The sequence below is a fragment of the Narcine bancroftii genome, chromosome 3, assembly GCF_036971445.1.
Source record: "Narcine bancroftii isolate sNarBan1 chromosome 3, sNarBan1.hap1, whole genome shotgun sequence".
Classification (NCBI taxonomy): Eukaryota; Metazoa; Chordata; class Chondrichthyes; order Torpediniformes; family Narcinidae; genus Narcine; species Narcine bancroftii.
This window is the reverse complement of record NC_091471.1, coordinates 155,145,797-155,171,951: the sequence shown is the minus strand read 5'-3', so window position 1 is coordinate 155,171,951 and position 26,155 is coordinate 155,145,797. Positions and strand designations below refer to the sequence as shown.

At 42.4% G+C, this 26,155-nt stretch overlaps 1 protein-coding gene and 1 long non-coding RNA gene across 2 annotated transcripts in view; one reads left to right on the top strand and one right to left on the bottom strand.

Annotated features, from left to right (window-relative positions):
- shroom3 (shroom family member 3) overlaps positions 1-26,155 on the top strand; it is a 264,226-nt gene that overhangs the window by 214,135 nt on the left and 23,936 nt on the right. Inside the window, exons 2-3 of the mRNA XM_069925478.1 lie at positions 4,263-4,394; positions 16,963-20,152. Coding sequence (XP_069781579.1) covers positions 4,336-4,394; positions 16,963-20,152 — 3,249 coding nt within the window. The 5' untranslated portion in view covers positions 4,263-4,335. The remainder of the gene's footprint in view (positions 1-4,262; positions 4,395-16,962; positions 20,153-26,155) is intronic.
- On the bottom strand, positions 1,729-20,181 carry LOC138757726 (uncharacterized). The gene is made up of 3 exons (XR_011353860.1): positions 20,072-20,181; positions 4,785-5,027; positions 1,729-1,866 (listed from the first exon to the last, which is right to left on the bottom strand). It is a non-coding gene; the product is annotated as an uncharacterized lncRNA (long non-coding RNA).

Here is a 26,155-nt window from a genome sequence, read left to right as displayed (position 1 = left end):
TTTGACATTTTATTTTGTTCCAACTTTCCCCTTTCTTCCTGGCGCAGCAGACTATTTCCCCTTTTTAGATTGGACACAATACTTTTCTTAGAAGGAAAAGGACGTAAAGCATGCAATGCTTAGATTGCTTTCTACATTGTAGAAAGAGGGTTGAAGGAATTGACGGATTGGTGCTTTTGAGGAATATCAAGAGCAGGTGTAATGAATCTTTCTGAAATTCATGCAAATTTCAGGTGTATTTTTCTGTTAATGATTCCGTATGAGAAGATAAATGAAATATTCTCTGCAAAGATTGCAAATCTTCATATTTTTAACATAAAGAATACAGAACTTAGAGCAATATTTTAAAATATCAGTCCATTTGGATTGATATAACCTATTTAATGTTGAAGGTGCTTCACAGGGAAGTAAGAAAAATTTAAGTGCCCTGCCTAATAGTGATTTCTAAGTCGACCTCATCCAAATGCAGTAAGACCAAGACAGTATACAGACCTGGACTGAGAGGTAGTAAGCGGCATTTAAGACACACAGTGCTAGGCAACATTAATCCCCAAAAAGAGAAAATCCCACTATCATCAATTGACATTCAATTTGCATTACAATCACCGAGTCCCTACTATCAAAATCCCGGGAGGGTTCCCATTAGCCAGAAGCTGGTTTGAAGTAGCCATTGTGGCTACAGAGTTCATCAGAGTCTAGGAATCCTGCAGTGGGTAACTCACCTCCTAACTTGTCTAATCTACCATCTAAAAGGCTCAAGTCAGGAATGTGATAGAATTGTCTCTTTTCAACAAGATACCACAGAGGACATAGCAGCCGGCTTGATAGACACCCCGATATCAATCATTCACTCGCTCCAGCATTGACAGTCACAGTATCATCTACTGGATACACTGCAACAACTCACCAAGATTCCTCAGGGAGCACTTTCCAAACCCATGGCCTCCACCAACTATGTCAGGGAGAGCAAAAGGATGGGAGCACGTCCTGCTGGAAGTTCCCTCCTAGTCACATACCATTGTGCCTTGGAAACATATTGCTGTTCCTTCACTGTTACTGGGTTAAAATCCTGGAACTACCTACCTCCCTAACAGCGTTGTGAGTGTATCCACCCCTACCTCCCTAACAGCGTTGTGAGTGTACCCACCCCTCAAGGACTACAGTGGTCAAACTCGGTGGCTAGGGTCATTTGGGGCCAGGCAATTAAAAGCAGGCTTAGCTTGCAAAGCCCACATCCCTTGAATGCAGATGCAGCAAACGGTTAAATGTTTTCAAAGAATGTGACTGGAAATAAAGCAAAATGCTTTAAGATTTATATATATTCAAACAAGAGAAGTTTGTTCAGTGCAAGTACAGTGTAGTAGTTTTGTCTTTTAAACTGTTTATTTTTAATGCATAAATTAGGTATTGTAAGAGCAAGTCTCAAGCAACCAGAAAACACATTTATCTGGCATCCACCATTCTCCATAGGAGCCAGATACCAGGGGTTTTGCTGTTCTACCACTTTTGCAATTCTGGCAAGTGGTTTCTACTTCACAGCAATGCAATAGAGACATAATAATTTTCCAGTCTGCTCTTGACCTAAGATGAGTCGTACAAGGTTATATGGAGGACATAAAGTCTCGCACTGCTTGGATCTAATCCTGTGTACACTATAAAATCCAATGTAGTTTGACCCAATGGATCAAATAAATTACATAAAACTACAGCTTTTTTAAGTGAGTGGAGGAAGAAGCTTTATTAGTCAAAAGTAGTTTTGTGTGTTTCATCCAGAATTTGGATTTTCCACTGATGTGATCATCGGTATACTCCAGATTGTTTTGAGGTTTCGTTTGGGAGGGTCATTCACTGCTAACAATTCAAAACCTGCAGGAAAATCAGAGGCAAGCAATAAAGATATTTCTCAATGATCTGTGATCTCAACCATACAGTTTTAAATTGAGTGTGGTCCCTGTAATTCCTTCGTGTGCCAATATTGTATTTTATGCCTGTGGTATAAACTTCAAAAAGTACAAGGCATAAATGATTTTCCAAGTGACCCTACAATTTATTTCTACCAAACTTTGCTGGAAGAAAAGGTTTTATTATGGAATTATTCAACAACCTTTAAAATTGATGCAGAGCTTTGAGCAGCATTGTGCCTTGGTGTAGTTACAACAAAATGTATGTGTCTTTAGAAATCAGACCCATGTTTGAAGTCCAGTTTTTCAGGTGTCACATTGAAGTTTCTTGATCTAGGGTGAAACCCACTAGTGCTCCGATTACTGATGTGGAGAAAACTTTTTTTTTCCCAAAAGTTTACCTGTTTGGACATTGGAGATCAGAGGAGATCAGATGCCCATAACAGTTCCAACACAAAAATAGAAACACTTTTTGAGCAGGGCATGATTTGACACTATCACCAGTAATACATCTCTCCATTAAGGTATTTCCCTTGACCTATGTAACGGGGCCAGAACCATATTTATTATCTATCTTTTAATCATTAATCAGGCTCTAGCTCAGATGAGTTCAACTAGAAGAGAAAATGTGAATATATTGATTATTTGTGTCTATCTTAATAACCAAACATACATTGCCACAACAAAATAATACATTTTAACCTCTTAACTCTTAAGACACCCAGCAGTCAAACCATTTATCAGCTTTTAAGTAAACCAAGCATATGGTTTTAACTCGGTGCCCAACTTTCATCTTACCCAAGGATCAATTTCTGTTTGAGATCAAAAGTATTTCCATGTTATTATCATAATCTCTGATCTGAATTATCAACCAATAAATTTAGCAACCTGTTTGGAGCACTTTGCTGAGTCTAGCCACTGAATGTACAAATTATTTTAAGCAATTAAAAGTTTGATCGTTCTTTTTCTCATTATTAATAAATCTGAAATTAAAAAAATCTGTCATGCTCAGATTATCTTCTTTAGAAACTCCAAAGAGGATCTGAAAATTAGGATGTAAATTGATTTGAATTATGTGATTTGTGTGGGATTTTTGTTTTTCTTTAAATTATTGATCAGGTCCACATTGTGCTGTTCTCTTTTCAAAAGTACAATCTCTTTTAAAAGATCAAAAGTTTTAAAAAGTAATTTTTAAAAGTAAAATAAAATTGGAGGGAAAGTAGCCTGACTGCTTGTATGATGCATGTTAATCCTGTTTACTAATCACTTGAAGTTCCATTGCACACTTTGAGGTAATTAATCAAGAAAACTATAACGTAATATGAAATATTGATCAAAAAGCAATTATCTAAGCAAAATTACATTGGCATTTGTACTTGCCCAACTTGGCTGCTGTGTTCTGTCCTTTTACAGCAGTGTTGACTGTTCAAAAGTATTTTGATGGCTGCATAGTGGTTTGGAAATGTCTTGAATGTGATGTGTAAAGGCAAGTTGATTCTATATACTTTTATAATCATATCAGAGGTGCATTCGCCATTATTGAAAGTTTTATTTTAAAATATGCAAGCTTGCAACCTTTCTTTAAGAACAGTTGATATCAACTGGAATCACTATCAATGTTGGAGCCAACATCAAACCATCCCAATAGGAAAATTATTCAGTGGTTCCTATATTTTGATTGATTGATAGCAACTTTGTTCCTTGTCTGATGGGATTTCATGCTATCCAATTATTTACACAGAAACATCAACCTAGTTTAACAATGCTGACTTGACTACTGTCTTTATTTTGACTGCTGAATTAAGAAGTGGGAGCCAACATGTTTGTTGTACAAAAGATAATAGTTCAACAAAACAGATCATTTTTTAGTTTGTATGGTGAGGTGTTCAGCATATGAACTGCTTTACTCAGCCGAGTTTTGCTCTGATCTTATTGTTACTGAGAACCACGACCAGAAGTTGAACAGAACACGACTTTCCTAGAGAATTAACCATTCTATTAATACGGAATAATTTATGAAAATAAAATTGCACAGCTGGAGATGGGTCTTTAAAAGTGATTCACACCCAGTGAAGAATCCAGTGACAGTGTTTGTCAGCAAATATTGAATCTGACTTGGAAAATTAAAACAAGACTATTTGCAAACACTCCAGCCTCTTAATTTCTTGCAGCATTTTCTCTGCACAAAAACTGATGTTTGTAATGGAGCAAAAAAATTTCAGGGAGAAGCTTCACTTTGTATACCCACAAATATAGAAGTAAAAGCAAACCTTGAATTTATTTGCTGCTCAGTATGTACTGATTTTTTTTTGTACTTTGCTATCACTTTTTCCAAAGCTACATTTCGATTTACCTCCACAGGCGGACTGAAGCCACAGCCCGACCTCACTCCTGGCATTCTACAAAATTAGCGGAAAGCCAACCGGATTCAAGCATGATGCAAATATCTCAGGGCACCATCAGCACTCCTTGGCATCAAAGCTACCATTCCAGGTTAGTGGGGATCCAATTTATTACCATGGCAACAGAGAAACTGCTGTTTTGTTCTATCCCAGAAAACATGCTTAAATTTAAAAAACTATCTTCAAAGTAGACCTCATCTAGAATGGATTGGTAGATTTAACTGTAAAAGTTTGGCAGCCTCAGGTTCCACCATCGAAGGAAGATCAGATAGCACTGAAGAAAAAAATGATTAGCAAATTTTCTTTCTTTAATTACTTACAGACATTTGCGGTTGATTTTCAGTCATTATTTTGAAGTTTCAGAGTATCTTAAATTACTGTAAATATTCATGTATAATGTGACGCCCCCCCCCATTTTTGAGGGGAAAAAGGGGGAACATTTTTACTCCCGTGTTTAATACGAACCCCTCCCCTCACCTACCTGAGTCGCACTCGCGTCTCTCCGCTCGCCCGCCCAGCCTCCTGAGCCGCACTTGCGTCTCTCCGCTCGCCCGCCCAGCCCCCTGAGCCGCACTCGCGCCTCTCCGCTCGCCCGCCCAGCCTCCTGAGCCGCACTCGCGTCTCTCCGCTCGCCTGCTCATGTCTCTCCTGCCGCCTGCCTGGCCTCCTGAGTCACACTCGTGTCTCTCTGGTCGCCCAAGTCGCGCTGCCGATTACTGCTCACCTGCAGAAAAAAATGTTTAAAATTTTACTCTCATGTATAATGCAACCCCCCCACCCTATTTTTGAGGAGGAAAATTTTTTGCATTATACACGAATATTTACGGTACTACCTGTAAATTCTGTTTTTCTAAGAATTGTATATTACCACTTAAAACCTTATTGCAAGTAATGACATCGAAATGGACCCGTTACACGATAGTCTTAAAATAAGGTACAAACTCATTGCTGGAGAAATTCAGCAGGTCATACAGTGTACTTTATATCCCAGTGATAAAGATACCTAACCAATCTTTTGGGCTTGAGCCCTTCATCAAGGTACGAGCAAATGTAGGCAGGCGCCTGAACACCGTTCGACCTGCCGAATTTCTCCAGCATTGTGTTTTTACTTCAATCACAGTATCTGCAGACTTTCATGTTTTACTCAACAGTCTTTCTTTTCCCACTCCAGGCATGCACACTCCAGGGTTTTATGGTTGGAATAATTATGTACTTATTACTATAGAGATTTAAAACATCCTTTTTATAAATTAAGCATGGACACTAGCGAAGGCATGGTTAGCTTGCCACAATGAGGAGCGATGATGAGGAAAGGAGTAGGCATGCGTAATGGGGACGCTATTCCCTTAGATGAAACAGTGTAAAGAGAAAATTCCCCTCTCAGTGTGGAATCTTTGTGTATAGTCATCACTGACTAACTGTACATGTTTTACCAATGTCCAATTTCTTTAAAATGGAAGAAGAAGGTTGCACAATGAGTAAGCATTCTCATTCTAAATTTCAGGAATAGTAATTTTGTATTCCAGTCAGATATTTCCTTCTGCATTGATTCACTACCAGCTGATGCTGGTTGAAGCAGATATGATGAGTAATCAAACTGATTTATCTTAAACTGTTAAATTTTGAGATCTTGGAGGTCTCAACATGTAGCGACACTTTTTTAGTTAAAGTAACACACCAGTTAAACTAGTTCAAGTTATTTATCATCCGATTATACAAGCACAGCATGAGGCAGCATTCTCTGGTCCTCGGAGTAAAACACTGTAAACACACAACCAAACATAGCACACATACTGACAAATGATACATCTGCACAATGCATATTTTCTTCTTTGGCTTGGCTTCGCGGACGAAGATTTATGGAGGGGGTAAAAGTCCACGTCAGCTGCAGGCTCGTTTGTGGCTGACAAGTCCGATGCGGGACAGGCAGACACGGTTGCAGCGGCTGCAGGGGAAAATTGGTGGGTTGGGGTTGGGTGTTGGGTTTTTCCTCCTTTGCCTTTTGTCAGTGAGGTGGGCTCTGCGGTCTTCTTCAAAGGAGGTTGCTACCCGCCAAACTGTGAGGCGCCAAGATGCACGGTTTGAGGCGATATCAGCCCACTGGCGGTGGTCAATGTGGCAGGCACCAAGAGATTTCTTTAGGCAGTCCTTGTACCTCTTCTTTGGTGCACCTCTGTCACGGTGGCCAGTGGAGAGCTCGCCATATAACACGATCTTGGGAAGGCGATGGTCCTCCATTCTGGAGACGTAACCCACCCAGCGCAGCTGGATCTTCAGCAGCGTGGACTCGATGCTGTCGACCTCTGCCATCTCGAGTACTTCGACGTTAGGGATGAAAGCGCTCCAATGGATGTTGAGGATGGAGCGGAGACAACGCTGGTGGAAGCGTTCTAGGAGCCGTAGGTGATGCCGGTAGAGGACCCATGATTCGGAGCCGAACAGGAGTGTGGGTATGACAACGGCTCTGTATACACTTATCTTTGTGAGGTTTTTCAGTTGTGAAATAATTAATAGAATCATGGAGGGTTTGTATGAGCAATTTATCTGTCATTCAGCATTCTCACTGTCCGTGAGAAGAAGCTGTTTCTCAGCCTGGTGGTTCTGGCTCTAATACTTTTGTATCTCTTCCCTGATGGGAGTAAGTGGAAGATGCTGCATACTGGGTGGTAGGGAACCTCACTAACTTTGGAAACCCTCATTATACATTGAGGCCTGTTACTCTCACCCTTTTTTGATACCAGGATAATAGTGGCCATTTTAAAACCTGTGGGGACAATGTTGTACGATGTTGAAATTAAACGTACTTTAAATGTCTGATTATTCCTAACCTTTATGTGCAATATTAATTTCAGTCAAGTTATTATACAGATTAGGAATGATTCAGAAATATAACTTGGAACTGGCATTGAAATGTGGGATTTCTTACTAAAATTGCACCAAACTATTCTGCTTTTTTGATGAGACACATTACTATCTGGCACCTACAGTTGAGAAATGCTATTTGAAATCTAAATAAGGAGAGATGACCTCTGACTTGACATTGAAGTTTCTCACTCCAAGACAGCTGCAATTTGCTTTAATTTTTTTCCCCCCAGACAAAATAAATACCTCTGCTGCTGAACTGATCTGATATTTCTGTTAGACTTGTGTTTTGGCACAAGCTACACATTTTTAATCGATTAGTTGAATGCCCAACGGTGTTTGCTAAAATGCTGCCTGATAACATTGTTGCATTGCATCTGTTGACAAATATTTGAACTCATGCACTGGCCAAATTCTTAATTTAATACATTGGTACCTTGTTCTGGGAAGTTTACTAAGTTCATGGTAGTTCCATGTGCAAAAATATTGGTACCAATGGCACTGGTAAGATAAGACAGAAGGTCCTAAAGAGGGAATACAGGGAATTAGGGAGGAAGCTCAGAAGCAGAATCTCCAGGATGGTCATCTCAAGATTACTCCCTGTGTCACGTGCTAGTGAGGGCAAAAATAGTGAGATAAGGCAGATGAATGCATGGCTGAAAAACTGGTGCAGAGGGCACAATAGGTTCACTAAATGGTCTGAAGGTATTATACTTAAATGCATGCAGCATTAGAAACAAGGTGAATGGTCTTGCTGTTCAGGTGCAGATTGGCAGGAATGATGTCGTGACCACTACTGAGTCATTACTAAAAGACTGATGTCACTGGGAGCTGAACGTCCAAAGATACTCAGTGTATCACATGTATAGGCTGGTAAGTAGAGGGGGCACCATGGCTCTGGTGGGAAGCAACAATATTAAATCATTTCAAAGAAGGGTCATAGATTGAGTTAAAGAATGGTAAAGCTAAAAGGACACTAATGGCAGTTATATACAGGCTCCCAAACAGCGCTGGGATATGGATTACAAAATACAACTGGAAATAGATAAGTCACGTCAGAAGGACAACGTGCGGGAGTTTAACATTAAAGTAGAATGGGAAAATCAGGTCGGTACAGGATCTCAGGAGTTTGTGGAATGCCAAGGGATGGCTTTTTGAAGCAGCTTATTGATAAGACCACCAGGGGATTTGGATTGGGTGCTGTGTAATAAACCAGAGGAGATTCGAGAGTTTGAGGTAAAGGAGCCTTCGGAAGGCAGTGATCACAATATGATTGAGTTCACTTTGAAATTTGAAAAGAAGAGACTAAAGTCTGATGTGTCGGTATTTTAGTGGAGTAAAGGAAATTACTGTTGCATGAGAGAGTAACTGGCCAAAGTGCTTTAGAAAAGCACACTAATGGGGAATACAGCAGGTCAGCAATGGCTGGAGTTTCTGCAAGAAATGAGGGAAGTGCAGAATAGGTACATACCAAAAAGAAAGAAATTTGTGAATGGAAAAATTAGACGATTGTGACTGATGAGGGCAGTTAAAGCCTAAGTAAAAGCAAAAGCAAGGGCAAACAAAAGTAAGTGGGAAGATAGAGGATTGAGAAACTTTTAGAAACTTAGAGAAGGCATCTAAGAAAGTGATTAGGAAGGAAGGAAGGAGGAATTATGAAAGGAAGTTAGCAAATAATATCCAAGAGGATACTCAAAGCTATTTTAAATACATTTTAAATGTGAAAGAGTAAAGAGTGACCAAAGTAGACATAGGACCAATAGAAAATGACACTGGAGAAATTGTAATGGGAGGCAAGGAGATGGCAGAGGAACTGAATGATTATTTTGGATCAGTCTTCACTGTGGAACACATTAGTAGCTCTCTCTCAGAAGAGATGTGAGTGCAGTCAATATCACAAGATAGAAGGTACTTGGGAAGCTTTATGGTCTAAGGGTAGATAAATCTCCCGGACCGGGTATAATGCACCCTTGGGTTCCGAAGGAGGTAGGTGTAGAGATTGTGGAGGCATTGGTAATGATCTTCTAAGATTCAATGGAATCTGGAATGGTTCCGGTCGACTGGAGGATCGCAAATGTCACTCCGCTGTTTAAGAAGGGAGCGAGGTAGCAGAAAGAAATTATAAGAAATAGCTGATGTCAGCTATTGGAGTCAATTGTCAAGGATGAGGTTACGAGATATATGGGAGTGCATGATGAGATAGGCCCAAGTCACCGTGGTTTCCTTAAAGGAAAATCATGCCTGACAAACCTATTGCAATTTTTTAAAGAGATCACAAGTAGGATGGACGGGGGAGATGCAGTTGATGTTGTGTAATTGGACTTTCAAAATAGGGTGCCACACATAAGGCTGCTAAAGAAGATGAGACCCCTTGGAATTAATAAAAGGATCCTATTTTGGTTGGCTACCAGTTACCAGTGGTATTTCACAGGGTCAATGTTGGGGCCACTTCTTTTTATGTTGTATATAAATTATTTGGATTATGGAATAGATGGCTTTGTGGCTAAGTTTGCCGATGTAACCAAAGTAGATGGTAGGGCAGGTGGTGCTGAGTATACTGAAAGGTTGCAGAGAGACTTGAATAGATTAGAACGGGCAAAGAGATGGCAGAAGAACTACATTGTTGGAAAGTGTACGGTCATGCACTTTGGTAGAAGAAATAGATGGGCAGACTATTATTTAGATGGGGAGAAAATTTAAAATTCCAAGATGCAAATGGTCTTGAGAGTCCTCATGCTGGGTATCTTAAAGGTTAACTTTCAAGTTGAGTCGGTGGTGAAAGCAAATGCAATTTTGGCTTTAATTTCTAGAGTAATAGCTTATAAGAGCAGAGATGTAATGTTGAGACCCTATAGAGCCCTGGTGAGACCTCACTTGGAGTACTGTGTACAGTTTTGGGCACCTTATTTAAAAGATGTGCATTAGAAAGGGTTCAGAGATTTACTGGAATGATACAGGAATGAAAGGGTTGGCATATAAGGAATGTTTGTTGGCTCTTGGACTATACTTGCTGGAGTACAGAGGGATGAGGGAGACTTCATTAGAGGCATTTTGAATTCTGAATGGCCTAGACAGAGTAGATGTGGCAAGGATGTTTCCCTTGGTAGGGGATTATAGAATAAAAGGGTATAACTTCAAGATTAAAGGGCTTCAATTTAAAATAGAAATGTGGAAAATGTCTTTAGTTGGAGAGTCATGAGTCTATGGAACTTGTTGCCACAAGTATTTGATTAGTCAGGGCATTAAGATTTATGAGGAGAAAGACAGGGAGTGGGGCTGAGTGGGAGGATGGATCAGCTCATGATTGAAATGGCTGAGCAGACTCGATGGGCTAATAGGCCTACTTCTGCTTTTATATCTTGTGAAACTAATTGAGCCATAATCTTCTTCATAAATCTATCAGACCATTTGTTTCCGCCTCATTTTCTGTGGGCTCTGAAGTGGGTGAGGTCCAAATTGGGATCTGCACGCTCTGCAGATAGATGCTTGACTGAATGGGACGGCAGTTTGGGAGGTGGCATGCTAGTTTCCCTATTTACATTGTGTTTCTTTGGATTCGTGACAAATGCACTTGCGATTCTCAAGAGATTTCTATTTTGAGGGGTGGTGAGTCACCGATTTCCACTAATTGAAAAGATTTCTCTAGAGGTCTTTGAGAACATCGTCAGATCATATTATCTGTCTTTCCGATAATCTCCTTTCATATCAGAGCTCAGAATAGTAGGTCTGAAGTCAGGTGTGCAAAATACATAGTCTGACCATCAGAGCCTGTTATTAGGGCCTTGTCTCCAGGTATATTGGCCAGGTTGAGGTCATTGGTGTTGGTTGACCTACTGGTGGATTTGGAGGATTTTGTGCATACAGAATTAGTGGTATCTCCCCTAAAAGGGGTGCCTTTTATAAGTACTCCATGCCTCACAACTGTAGGAGGAAGGAATTAGCATTCCATGAGCTGACCATGCAGATTCAATTCTTGATCTTCAAATCCTTTTCCTGAGGTGGCCAAAGTCTGTACTAGTACATTAAATGAGATGGTAAAATTTTTAATCAACCTTGTCCTTCACTGGGAGGTGACTCCTGAAACGTGGGAGTCCTTCTCGTTGTGAACCATTATTGTCATGCGCAGTGTGGTACAGAGGCAGCAGAATGGTAAAAGATCTTTATTGTCAATTTCAAGTGTAAATCTCTTGTCTTCTTAAGTGAAGTCAAAAATTAAGTGGAGCAAAGCCTCCAAACGTACAGATATTCAATGTCATCTGCTCACTGCAGTCCAAAACTGCAGTTGGGAAGACCATGGTTCTGGCAATGTGGATCAATTAGTTGAACTCCAGTGAGAAGTATTCAAAGATGAGTGTAGCTTTGAGAAAAATGTGAAGTGATAACCCATCATTAACATTGAGCCCATTATGGATTTAGATTAGTTCCTACTCACTGCTGAAGAAAGAATGAAACATGAGGTTTTTTTTTCATTCTAATCACATTTGGAAACACTCTTTCTCCCCACCCAAATAGTTTATCATCATAATGTTTTCTGACGAAGACAATAGATGGAGTGGGACCTGATCCTCTAAAGCCTGTTATCTTTCACCGTGTTCATGGTTCAGCTGCACCCTATCACCAACTCCTCTTCTGTGATCTCAATTCCCTATACTTTTTTTAAAAAACTACCTACCTCCTCAATTACTTTCACTGGTTTAGTTTCCAAATGTTTTTGTTTTGGTGAAATCTGTCCACCATCATTGTTAATTTGTTTAAAATAATAGATACAGCACAGAAATAGACTCTTCACCCAAGGCTGAACAGCAACCACTATTTCTATCATATTCCCATTTTAAGTCTTCTGTAATAGTTGACAAGCTTTCATTTTCATTTTCTCTTGCCTTCATCCTTTAATTTCCAAACCATCACTGTGATCTACACCAGTTAGTTCCCCAAGTGTAAGGAACACATATGGAATCATGTCTCATCTGCAAGTATCTTAATCATCCATTTGACCATGGCAAACACCACATTGCTTATTTCTCCAAGATCAAAACTGCCCATTGTTTTGGAGTAATCCAACAACACAATAACCCTCCCACACTTGTAAAACAGACCAGGATTCCCATGTTTGCAACCACTGTTCATTTTCCCTGAATCCCATTTTTCTGTGGTCACAGCATTGGTTCCCAAATAGCATGACCATTTGTCTTGAACCATTCCATTATTTTTCTTACAAGGTTGAATCTCTCCAATCCAAAGTCCATACAATGTCAAAACAGACAAAACAATGTTCTCTGTAAATGTGACACTGGTATATTTTCACACAATTCAATCCTTAATGTGTTTAACTATCCCCTTCCAAATCTCCTCTTCTGTTGGATTTGGAAATATGTTAATTTGCTTCCATACCATGACCATCATCATAAGATCAGTCAGTTGAAGTTACAAACCAAGCTGTAGGGCTGGAACCCACATGTGTACTAATGATACAAATCTCTTCATTGCTTCCTCCCCTCCCTCTGTTGTCAGACACCTTCACCAACATCTAGTCTTGAACGAGTCGGAACTTCCACCTTCTGATACTTGGAAAGATCTTTCTTCAAATCTTGTTCCTTAAACATTGTTTCCAACTTTTCCCTTTTTGTTGTTGCCAAACTCTTTAGTCTTAATATCTTGCACTTTCCGAACGGACCTTCCAACTCCAGATTATTTCACAAAGAATCTGTGCATATTCTTGGTAACCACCTTTGACTCCACCTTTCTGCTATTTTGGGCCCCATGTGCCCATGCCACCCAATTAACCTACACCCCTGGTACGTTTCAAATGGTGGGATAAAACCGAAGACACTGGAAGAAATCCATGCAGACATGGAGAGAACGTACAAACTCCTTACAGAAAGCACAGGATTCAAACCCCAATCCCACTGTAACATCATTTTTATATCCATTCAAACCTCTGCCTCTCCACCACCACCCCCTCACACACACACCTCCCCCATACTTCTCTCCCTACACACACCTCTCCCTCCCACACACCTTCCCCACATCTCTCTCCTTCCACACCTCCCCACCACACATATCCCAAACCCCCTCCTCAACACGCCTCTCCACACGTATCTTTCCTTCCCACACCCATACACCTCTCCTCTAACATTCTTCCTTCTTTCCTATCACATTGGCACCCAATTTAAAAATCCAATGAAGTGCTTTCCATTAACTCTATCTCCTCTGCTCCTGCTTAAAACTCACATCAGCATCTTTTTTAGGTCTGTTATTTGGAATCCACATCTAACCTATTCTGTCACAATTTGGGGCAGGGTTCATTGTTGGGCACTAAATTAATGCAGGTGGTTGTGTCACCTTATTCCAGGTATTATCCTGCCATCTAGAACTTAGCCATTATCTATTAGGCAGTTCCACCTCTTCATCCTTTAAAAATCTCAGAATCCATCTCTAAACAAAATTTCAGTCCTCTACGTCCTTATATTCTCAATTCCTGATGTAGCCTCTATTCTCCCTAAGCCTGTCTATCAAATAACTTGGTTTGTTTATAGATTCAGTTGATGAAATACACATGTTCAGCTTCTTTACTGTTGTCCTACAAAGGTTTTATTTTAATTTCTCTTTCCTCAAACTATCAGTTTCTTGGGAAAGCCCCTAGTTACTATGTTTACCACTAAACAAACTAAAATGAATTTAAGTACTTTGGGGTACTGCTCAGATTACAAGGTTTTGTTTTGTAGCAAAGGAATCTATGAATTGCTATGACGTTAAACAGCCAGTTATGTCATCCGTTGCTGGGCTCATGCTTCTTGAGAGAAAAGTGATTCCTCGCTAATATTTGGTTTCTAATTGCACATTGCTAAGTCTGGAATTTATCCACTCCTCCATTCATTGTGGAATTAAACGAAGTGACCTTTTTATTCCACATTCTATGGAATCTTTGTAACTTTGGAATATTTATGCTGATCATTGTAGTTTGTGTAGGAACAACAAGAAGCCATTCAATCCAAATCATTTGCTCTGTCATTTAAATCCTTTTTTGAAGTGCATAGATGGGGTCATGTTCATCTACTGAATTCATTCCAGCTTTAAGTAGCTATTATGCGCCAAGGCAGTTTGAGAGAAAAATGCAAATATTGCAACTAAAGAAACAACATCTGCCAGAACAACACAGGAAACGTCCCACTGTGCCTTTTGAAGTAAGAAATTAGATAAAGTGAATTGAGGAAGAAATGCTAGTGATAAGAATGGGGACAAAAAAAGTCAATCCAAGATTAAGAATAAATCACTGAAATGCTCTACCATTAATGAGGAAGATGATCTGAAAATTTTGAAGACTGATCGATGTGAGGTGATAGATTGGGTTGACAGTGGTCAAGGGAATGAAGGGAGTGAAACACGAAAGTCTGCAGTTGCTGTGATTGTAGTAAAAATACACCCGAAACGCTGAAGGAACTCGGCTGGTCTTTTCAGCGTCCATAGGAGACAAAGATATATTGCGAACATTTGGGGCCTGACCCCTTCTTCAAGGAATAAGCAGAAAGGGAATGGAGGGACTTAAAATCAAATTCATTGGTAAAACAAGAGTTGGGAATTACCGTAAATATGTGTGTATAATGAACTCCCTCCATTTTTGAGGAGAAAAGGGAGAAAAGTTTTACCCCCATGTATGACGCCCTCCCCTCGCCTACCCAATTCGCACTGCCATCTCTCTCCCCCCTCCCAATTCGCACTGCCGTCTCTCTACCCCCTTGCCCGCCCAATTCACGCTCCCGTCTCTCTACCCCTCGCCCGCCCAATTCGCACTGCCATCTCTACCCCCTTGCCCACCCGATTCGTGCTGCCATCTCGACCCCCTCGCCTGCCCAATCTGCGCTGCCGTCTCTCTCCCCCTCGCCTGCCCAATTCATGCTGCCGTCTGTCCCCCCTAGCCAGCCCGATTCACGCTGCCGTCTGTCCCCCTTGCCCACCTGATTCATGCTGCCATCTCTCTCCCCCTCGCCCACCTGATTCATGCTGCCATCTCTCTCCCTCCCTCTCTCCCCCTTGCCAGCCCGATTTGCACTGCCGTCTCTCTCTCTCCCCCTCGCCCGCCCGATTCGTCCTGCCGTCTCTCTCCCCCTCGCCCGCCCGATTCGTGCTTCCATCTCTCTCCCGCCCGATTCCTGCTGCCATAAATATGTGTGTATAATGCGACCCCCTACTTTGAGCTTGAATTTTGGTACAAAATTTTAAGCATTATACATGCATATTTCGGTAGGTCAGGCAGAATAACCTTGGACTGAGAAATAGCGGACATTTTTCTTATTTGATGAAGATAATGGATTAATCCAGGAAATCAAAGATTGCAGTGTTTATGTGTAAATTATGTTGGACATGAGCATATATTCGGGTAAAAGCATAGTAATTAGTGGGACAAATTGACCAGCGTTGCATTTTTAATCAGTCATTTTAAAGTTGTACATTTGCGCTGCTTATTTTCTTAATTTTCTTTAATTTATTCTTGCGACTATACTGAAACCTTGTCATAGTAAACTAATTACTATGCATTTACCCATAATAGTGTGGCACACCTACATTCCACAGGTGGGAGAGTGCAATTACCATCTATCGAATGAGTTCATTCAAAGACATTCATAATCATAAATGTGAAGATTGGAATTTACACAAAAGATATTTTAATGAATTGTTCACTTCAAGAACTACTGTGCAGATACTTTTTTAAAAATTGTTGAACACGCTCTCCTTTTGATCTGATTGTTAGTGCCTTCAGTTTTGCTCTAATATGATGGATATCACTTAAATAATTCTTGAACAGAAATTATTTACAGCTTATGCAAATATTAAACATAAAATAGTATTTATGTCTTGTTAATGGAAACCTGTGATTTCTAAGGAAAATATCCTTAAATATACAATTTTTTCAAGTAGAAAATAGCCTATATAACCATGGATCAGTTTCACCAGCACAAACCATTCAGTCGGCTGGTATAAGTTGCTTTTGGAGCCCACTGGTAACCATCGGGACATTCCAAAATGTAACAAGTTTATCTGTAAACAATGTTTTATAGTACACTTTCAAGTTACAATTGCTTTTTAAAAACATCTGACATAATGAATCACAATAAATTACTTTTTCTAAACATCATAGAATTTTCACATGTGAAATAAGAGAATTTAGTAAAGTTTCTGAACTGGTGTCCAGAAGCCTGGGCAGCTAATTTAAAAAAAAGACAAGAAATCCTACCTTGCCAACTGGAACTTTTAAATTCAAATCATTAAATCTGGAATAAAAATCTGGTGGCTATAAAAAATTTCCTAGACTGTTCAAAACAAAACACACTTACTAGAAATTATATCATTCAGAGAAGGAGTTGTGCCATCCCTACCTGTGACCTCAGATCAATGTGTTTTAACTTCCCACCAAAAAGGCCACAGTTCAGGACAAAAAGTCTATAGACAGTGGAATCTGGAACAGGAAACAGGATGCTACAAGAACATTGACTTGCACCTTTTTGCCTCCACAGATGCTGCTCAAATTGCTGAGTTTTCCCAGCATTTTATTTTTTGTTCCACTCAATTCAGGGATGAGCGACAAATGCTGGTATTGCCCACTTCCTGTGAATTCCATCATTGATAAGCAATAAAATTGGGATATACTGCAAATGTAGGTTAGGAATTTTGCTTTTAAATCTAGGTTTATTTGTAAATGTTGAGTTACAGAATATATTATGGATAGTTTTTATTATATTTGAATGTGTCTTTATTAATGATTGACTTTGATGCAAGATACTTTTCTTTTGCCTCACCAGTTCTTCAACCAGTGACCTCTCAGGCTATGATCATGGGTATCTAAGAAGGAGTCCTGATCAGTACAGTTCAAGAGGGAGCATGGAAAGTCTGGACCACAGTAATCTTCCTTACCACCATTCTTGCACCCTGTCACCTGCCAAATCCACTAACAGCATTGATCAGCTTCCCCATCATCACAGCAAAAGGGACTCTGCCTACAGCTCCTTCTCTACAAGCTCCAGCATTCCTGAATATCCAACTCCAAATTTACGTAATGAACGCTCCTATTCCATGGAAAACATGACTTCCAGGAACAGCCTTCATGAGGGAATTAGACAGGCTGATATAAAGTATGTAAGAACAGTCTATGACTCAAATAGAGGAATATCTGAGGAACGCGAGGTCAGTTGTCCTTCAACAATAAAAGGTTCTAATGGTCGATCCCAGATTGATCCCAGGACCTATTACAAGCCCTACAGTGGCAATAGACACAGTATTGGCCCAGTGTGGAATAACCCAAGCAGGGGCTCTTATGAGATGGACAATAAAGCTCCTCCTCTTCCTCCAACCCGTAGCGACAGCTTCATGGCAATTAGAAGCCATGATAAGCCTACCTCCTGGTCCAGTCTGGATGGCCAGGGCAAGTCTGCTCGACCTCAGCAAAAGGGAGCGTGGCCTCATCTCAACCACACAGGGTCTTGTGGACAAGCACACCCACTGAAGTCTCTATTTCTAGAAGGACAACTCAACCCTGTGATGGAGAAGAGCCCTGAAAGTAGCCCAGTTACTCAGCCTAAACACAGTTACATTCAAACACCACAGCCAGGTCAACCTATGCTACCAACAGGAATTTATCCTGTGCCTCAGCCTGAACCACGGTATGCGCAGGCGCCATCCAATAGCAGTAGTTTCATGCTTCAAAGCAACAATAATGGGTTACTCTACCCTGCCCTCAGTAGAGAAAGTACATTGAATGCTCAAATTTCAACTGAAAGGATTAAATGTACTCCATGCAATATCGAAGAAAGCAAAACCCAAAGGATTGGCAACAAGTCTGGTCTTCGTCAACCCAATGCTGTACTTGGTTCTGACAACAAAGATGAGATCGCTTCGGAGTACACACAGGGTCAATATGGTCACTACAAGGTGCATGTCTTCCCTGATACTGTTCCAGTGTTGCCTGATGTTGGGCACCAGTCCTGTCCAAGTACACCAATAGGTGTCAGCACCAATACAGTTAATGCTCAGTATTCTTGTGGTAATATAGAACAGCCTCAAGCCCAGCAAAGGAGGAAAAGCAGCGAGAAAGGTTTGTCTGCTCAGCGGACTGAGAGCTGGCAAGGAAAAAGCCAAATGAATGATGAGCCTTACCAGTGGAAAACTGAACAGGAAAATCAGTCACTTTGGATGCAGGATGGAGACAGACAGAGTTCTCCTTTCTGGCAGCCCCAGCAAGAAAGTAAAATGGTCCACTGTAAGCAACAAAATTTGGATGCAAAGGCCTCACAGCAGTGGGAAAGTTACAGTGACAGTTTGGACCAAGGCCAGAAAGAGCAGGTCTCTGACCACTGGGGAAACTATGAAAAGCAAGTGTGTCCCAAACGCTACAATGAAATGATCAATGCTGTTCAGCCAAAGTTTCAGGAACAGAGCCAATGCCGAGAACAGGAAGGCAAACCCGATTCTGAAAGGTCCAGGTACAGTTCTAGTAGCACCCAGAGTGGGCAGTTCGCAAAAGCTGAAATGACCAAACGCTCCTCTGTTCTGGAGGCCGTCAACATGATTGAACAACGCGAACAGGACGAGAGGGCTCCGAATATACGCGGATTCCATTCAGGCTCACACCCGGTCAGGTTAAGCCAGTCGTCCAGCGCCAGGAATTCACTGAACAGCCTGGACGATGGCAGGTACAAAGTCACTGACACCCAGCTGGCGAGACAGTCACCTGCTGTCATGAACCTCATCAGTGCAGACAAGACCCCAATCCTTCACCACCTGACGTGTGAAAGCAGAGATGTGGCAAGTAGGTCAGAGGATCCAAGACGTCAGGACAGGGAGTTGCAGATGCCTGCTGCTAAACCTGCTCCAAGGAATGACAGGTCCCCAATTCCCATTGCGAACAAAGGCGCTCAGCTTATTAAGAGTAGAAGCTCTGTCCAGCTGATGGAGAGGGGCGAGAAGGACACCCTTTGGGAAGATGACATTCCAGGTTCTCCTCCTGATAATGCATTTAATCGAGCTTACAGGAACAGCCTGAAGGATGCTCAGAGCAAAGTTCTGCGGGCCACCTCCTTCCGCCGCAAGGATCTGGATTTAACCCCTCCCTACCTGAACAAGCCAAAGGCTCTGGACCGGCCGGCCTCAGCCCACGTGGGGTCGGTGTCCCAGGTGAAGCTGGCGCACGGCCCGAAGGAGAGGCACTGCATAACGCCGACCGAGGAGCGGATCGCCGCCTGGGAGCTCGGCGCCCAAGAGGTTCACAGCATCCAGCAGGTGGGCCGCATCGGGAGCAGGCGGCGGCTGACGGCGGAGCAGAAGAAACGCTCGTACTCGGAGCCCGAGAAGATCAACGAGGTGGGAGTGAGCGACAGCGAAACCCCGGGCGGCCAGCAGAAGAAAGAGCGGACCTTCACCTTCCCCGAGGCGGCCGAGCTGAGGTCGGTGGCCGACAGGAGGAGGCTCTTCGAGCGGGAGGGCCGCGCCCTGTCCACCGTCAACCTGTCTCGGCCCGAGCTGAAGCAACTCCAGCAGAGCGCCTTGGCCGACTACGTCCACCGCAAAACCGGCAGGAGGCCGCCGCCGCTGGAGAAGGGCGGCACCAGGGAGCGCTGGCTCAGCGCCTACGTGCAGGTGGCCGGGGGCGGCGAGCACCGCCTGTCCTCCTGCTCCAGCCTCAGCTCCCTGTGCGAGCCGAGCGCTCCCTCCCCCGGCGGCCGCCAGCCCCCCGGGCCCAGCCGGCAGCCAGCCGGCGCCGACAGGTGGTACGGCTCGGAGTTAACGCTGAACAAAACCTCCGCACAGGATTCGGCCAGGGCTCCCCGCCCCGGCCGGCAACCCCCCGGCCCGCAGCCGCCGTTCGATCGGCACTCGTCCGCCAGGAACTCCGGCAAGTTCGCCTCTGCCGACAACCTGCTGGAAAGGGCCGACGTCCCGGTGGTGGCCGTCCACGTCCGCTCACGGTCGTCGCCCTCCACTGAGATGGTGTCTCAGGTGAGTGAGATGCTGGCACCGCCTCCGATTTAACCCCTCCCTGCCTGAACAAGCCAAGGCGCTGACCCTTCCCCCGTGGCGGGGTGGGGGAGAAGCGCTGTGCAGCGAACGGACCTGCAGAAGCAGTATTGCCTGTAGTGATCGTTCCCAATCTCTTCGAATGAAAGCTCCGCTTGTTCACACTCCATAAAATAGACAGGGTTGAGAGGGATGCAGGCAAATGGGATTAACTTGCAATGCACAAATGTGCTGGAGAATCTCAGCAGGTCACGCAGCATCCAGAGGAAGTGAAGAATAACCCATGAAGGGCCCAGGCATCTGAAAACTTCACATTCTTCCAGTGGGTTCTGAGGGTTGTCAGTGGCCAAACGGTGGTGGTGGGGACGACCTCCCACTGCTACACAAATGCATTTCATGGCCTGTGTCTCAAACAGCCTCTGACAACCAAGTCCAACTCCTGGCCTTCTCATTTGGGCATAGATCTTAGGCCCGGTGGAGCTGTTCTCACTGACAGGAGAAGGGGCAAAGGTGGGCCACTGGCATCATGGGGGGGGGGGGCATTCACGGGACATCCCCCCCCCCAAATGAGTTATTGTGCCTGCCTACGGCACTAGCGTCACTAGGGAGTTGTGTACCGCACTGGGAGACGCCATCAGAGGGGGGTGTCAACAAAATGAATGGATTTGTCTCCATGCAGTATAAGCACGCTCGTTTGTCTGAAACGCCATAGGGAGGGGGACGTGTGACAGTCGGTGGACAGAAGAGGTCTATGGCAGGTATGGCACCTGCTTCCCCACCCCTGCTGAGTGATTTCTCGAATGGAAGTTTGTGCCTCATCCCCCATGTGATTACCCTAATGCCCCCTGATTAGATCTCTTCTGAAGCCGACTCTGAACTGGCGCCTTGAAACCAGTTGCAGAATGGGCTTGTTATCCACATAGGAAAAACTCCTACTTCAACCTCCACTTCCTTGTGGTTATACCTGCTCACAGGAAAGGCTTTGGGGGTAAACCCTGTAGAAAAATCCGGGAGTCAGAATCCCAAAGACGGCTGAATGCTGTACCCACCACCGGCACAACAACTCCTGTAATGCTGCTGGCACCAAACTGTATCGACTTTTGTCATTCCTTTGCACTTGTCATTAGCATGGAGGGGTAGGGGGTCCCACGCATGGGCAACAGATGGATCTCCACATCAACTCTGCCATGGCTTGTGCCCTGGAGAGGCCACTCCTGATTCATTTTAGTGTCAGATTCAGTGACTACCAGAGGTGCAGTACCCATGGTCACCCACAACAGATAGAGGCCACAAGTAACAAGTGGAACTTTCATTCTAAATGATTGGGAACTATTAATATAGATAACACTGCCTCTCAACATCATTCTTCCAGAAATACATCTCTTCACACTTAACTGCATTAAGTTGTATCTGCTACATGCCCATCTGTGGCATGAGCTTGTTAATGACCTGGAATCTTCCCCTCTCACTGTTTGCAGAATTCCAAAGATTTTGATACACAAACTTCAGAATGAGACATACTATGAGGCATGGTTAATGCAATGCCTTTACACGGTGCCAGGAATCGGGACTGGGGTTTGAATCCTGTCTGTAAGGAGTTTGTGTCTGCGTGGGTTTTCCCCAGGGGCTCCAGTTTCCTCCCACGGTTCAAAATGTACTAGGGGTATAGGTTATTGGGTGTAAATTTGGCGGCACGGGCTCGTGGGCCAAAGTGGTCTATATGTATGCCTGTCTAAATCAAAAGAAAATTTCTGTTTCAGGAAATATTCATGCATGACAATTTTTAAAAAAATTATTAGCCCTGACTCCAACTAAATTTCTATAGTTGAAATTCCAGACTATTAGCCATCAAGAAATTCTTTGTAATCCCAAACGACTCATTACTTGCATCCTCTCGTTATAGAGTTTTATCTGTCTGTGTTGATGAATAGCACTGGTATTTATCAGTCTTTAGTGTCACTCACCATGTTGCAGTGACTCTCATGTCACCATTATCGTCACAGTATCGGCTTAAGACTGGGAGCATTGCCTCAGTTATAATGCTGGTTTACATAATTGAAAAGAAGTACATTTATTTGGGTTTAAATCCTGGTTCAATTTAACATTAGCATAGATCTAACATAACACTCCAAAACCAAAGAGATTAAACACAATATTTGAAAGTGAAGTTCTTGGCAATATTGAACAAATAGTTAGGAACCTTTCAAGCATTTGAAAACCGTTTCAATTCAATGTAGAAAAGTTGAGGTGGTTCACAGCAACACTTTTCAGGCTCCTTTGTTTGAGCTGCGAGAATTTGACCAGGCCAACCTCATTCCTAAATACTAGAGTCTGCAATCAATATAAATAAAGGCAAAAGAATTGGCTGCTGAGATGCACACAACATAAAATTAGAATTGATGAATGGACGATCTCTCTGAATATATGATACCGTTCTTATTGTCTGCACCTTGGCTATCAGAGAAAATTAAAACAAAGATTCAGTGAAAGTTCCATTTTAATATTTGAAACAAAAATTCCCAGACAAGTGAAGTATTTCCAGCTGCTATTGTTTGTTGTGGATAGTCTATCTTTCTCAGGAAAAGTTTTGTTGTTTTTTCCAGTGTGCTATCATTTTGTAGCCAATTTGTCCTTTAATTCATGTTTTAAGTCCAGATTGTCGAAAGATTAGAATTATTTTGTGCACTTGTGAGAAATGGAAAGTATGTTTCTTTCTTTCTGTGTACAGTCATGGTCTATAAATAGTTTCTCTCAGGTCAAACTCAATCTGCTGGAGGAACTCAGCAGGTCAAGCAGCAACTGCTGGAGAAAATGAATGGTCAACGTTTCGGGCTGGAATCCTTCTTCAAGACTGGGAGTGTAGAGAGGAAAGCCAGTTCAAAGAGAACGTGGTGGGAAGAGCTGGACAGGATCCCATGCAGGATTGATGGGCCAGGCAGAGGTGAAGTATGGCAGATAGAGGCAGAAGATGGGCAGATGCCAGTCAGGGAGAGGAGGCAAGAAACATATGGGTTAAGTGGAGGGTGATGAGTAATACAGGGTTGAATGGGTGATTAGAAGACAAAGGCTTCCCCTGCTGGAATTTGATGAGGAGAGAGAGACATGATGGTATAAAGAGAGACCAGATGGAACTGATGGGGATGGGGTAAGGAAGAGAACATCGAAGAATCCAGTGGGGAAATGGGGGAATGGTTATGAAACTATAGTATTAGCATGGAGAGTTTGGGGTAAAGAAGATCGTGAGGAGATTTAATGGAGATGTACAACATGATTCCTGGTTTGATTGGGTAAGCAGAGAGAAGTTGTTCCCACTATCAATCATATGGTTGAAGGATCAGGGCACAGATATAAAATCTGGATCCAAAGAATCAAGGGAAATGAGAAATAATTAGGATCTAGAATTCACTGCCTGAAGGGTTGGTTGAAACAGAAAATGGAATGGAAGGGGCATTTAAAGGGACAGGGAAGACACAGGTAGAGAATGGGATTAATGGAAGCTGGCAGGTACTGACATAGATTTGATTGGCTGAATAGTCTCCTGCCCAAAAAATGTGATTCTTATTTATCTTTTCTGCTTTATTCACTGTGTAATCATACAAGTCTCCAAGATTGGCAGAGCAAGGAGTGATGAAGGAAGAGAGATGACTTAATAGAGGCATGTAAGTTTATGAGGGGTTCAGATTCAGATTTATTGTCAGAGAACATAAGTGACATCACATACAACCCTGAGATTCCTTTTTCCAGGCACATCAGAATGACCAGAATTGGTAGTGCAAAAAATAAACTGTACACAAACAAACAAAGAATTGTAAGCAGATATTGCACAAACTGTGCAATACAGGGAACAAAAAAAATAAATAAAGTGCAAAAGTAAGAGTCCTTAAATGAATCTCTGATTGAGTTTGTTGTTTTTTTTTAAACTTTATTTAAGATTTTATAACATGAATAACATATAGGATTACATTAAAAAAAAATTAAGAATAAAATAATAAAATTACAATACAGTATCAGTAATCTAAATAAACTATACCCTCCCCAATAATTATTACACATTAATAACCCAACACAAATTAGTCCAACCCCCCCTTCCCCCAAAATAGAGTGAAGAATTAATAAAGTTAATAATATATGTGAGAAAAAAACCCACTTACAAAAAAAACCAAAAACATAACCAATTAAAATACTAACAAAAAGAAAAGTAATTAATACTAAGATATCAGACTTAAAAAACATATTTAAATCAAACTTAAATGCATATATTTAACAAACGGAGTTAAGATGGAACATATATTTAACTCAAACTTAATATAAAAAATTAGTAAAGTTAGTAACATTATCTATCAAAAATTCTTAAACAATAATCAATTCTTTAAAAAAATTGTAGCATGAAAAAAAAGAAAAAAAAAACTTTCTCTATAGAGATAAACCTTCACCAAATATCAACTAACTTCACTTCTATCATCATATTAGTCACATAAACCACCATCTTAAAACAAAATTCAAACCTCATTAAGCATTGTACAATTCAATTTTAGTACTCTTCCACCATTTTTCCCTTTTACTCTTGAATAGTTATGCAATAAAAGCTCCAATACCACATTTAAATATCCCCAATCATTACGTTAAAATTCAGATATCCAAATAATAAAAACACATCTACAACGAAATCTCCTTCTTCTTTGGCTTGGCTTCGCGGACGAAGATTTATGGAGGGGGTAAAAGTCCACGTCAGCTGCAGGCTCGATTGTGGCTGACAAGTCTGATGCGGGACAAGCAGACACGGTTGCAGTGGTTGCAGGGGAAAATTGGTTGGTTGGGGTTGGGTGTTGGGTTTTCCTCCTTTGTCTTTTGTCAGTGAGGTGGGCTCTGCGGTCTTCTTCAAAGGAGGTTGCTGCCCGCCGAACTGTGAGGCGCCAAGATGCACGGTTTGAGGCGATATCAGCCCACTAGCGGTGGTCAATATGGCAGGCACCAAGAGATTTCTTTAGGCAGTCCTTGTACCTCTTCTTTGGTGCACCTCTGTCATGGTGGCCAGTGGAGAGCTCGCCATATAACACGATCTTGGGAAGGCGATGGTCCTCCATTCTGGAGACGTGACCCACCCAGCGCAGCTGGATCTTCAGCACCGTGGACTCGATGCTGTCGGCCTCTGCCATCTCGAGTACTTCGATGTTAGGGATGAAGTCACTCCAATGAATTTTGAGGATGGAGCGGAGACAACGCTGGTGGAAGCGTTCGAGGAGCCGTAGGTGATGCCGGTAGAGACCCATGATTCGGAGCTGAACAGGAGTGTGGGTATGACAACGGCTCTGTATACGCTAATCTTTGTGAGGTTTTTCAGTTGGTTGTTTTTCCAGACTCTTTTGTGTAGTCTTCCAAAGGCGCTATTTGCCTTGGAGAGTCTGTTGTCTATCTCGTTGTCGATCCTTGCATCTGATGAAATGGTGCAGCCGAGATAGGTAAACTGGTTGACCGTTTTGAGTTTTGTGTGCCCGATGGAGATGTGGGGGGGCTGGTAGTCATGGTGGGGAGCTGGCTGATGGAGGACCTCAGTTTTCTTCAGGCTGACTTCCAGGCCAAACATTTTGGCAGTTTCCGCAAAGCAGGACGTCAAGCGCTGAAGAGCTGGCTCTGAATGGGCAACTAAAGCGGCATCGTCTGCAAAGAGTAGTTCACGGACAAGTTTCTCTTGTGTCTTGGTGTGAGCTTGCAGGCGCCTCAGATTGAAGAGACTGCCATCCGTGCGGTACCGGATGTAAATAGCGTATTCATTGTTGAGGTCTTTCATGGCTTGGTTCAGCATCATGCTGAAGAAGATTGAAAAGAGGGTTGGTGCGAGAACACAGCCTTGCTTCACGCCATTGTTAATGGAGAAGGGTTCAGAGAGCTCATTGCTGTATCTGACCCGACCTTGTTGGTTTTTGTGCAGTTGGATAATCATGTTGAGGAACTTTGGGGGGCATCCGATGCGCTCTAGTATTTGCC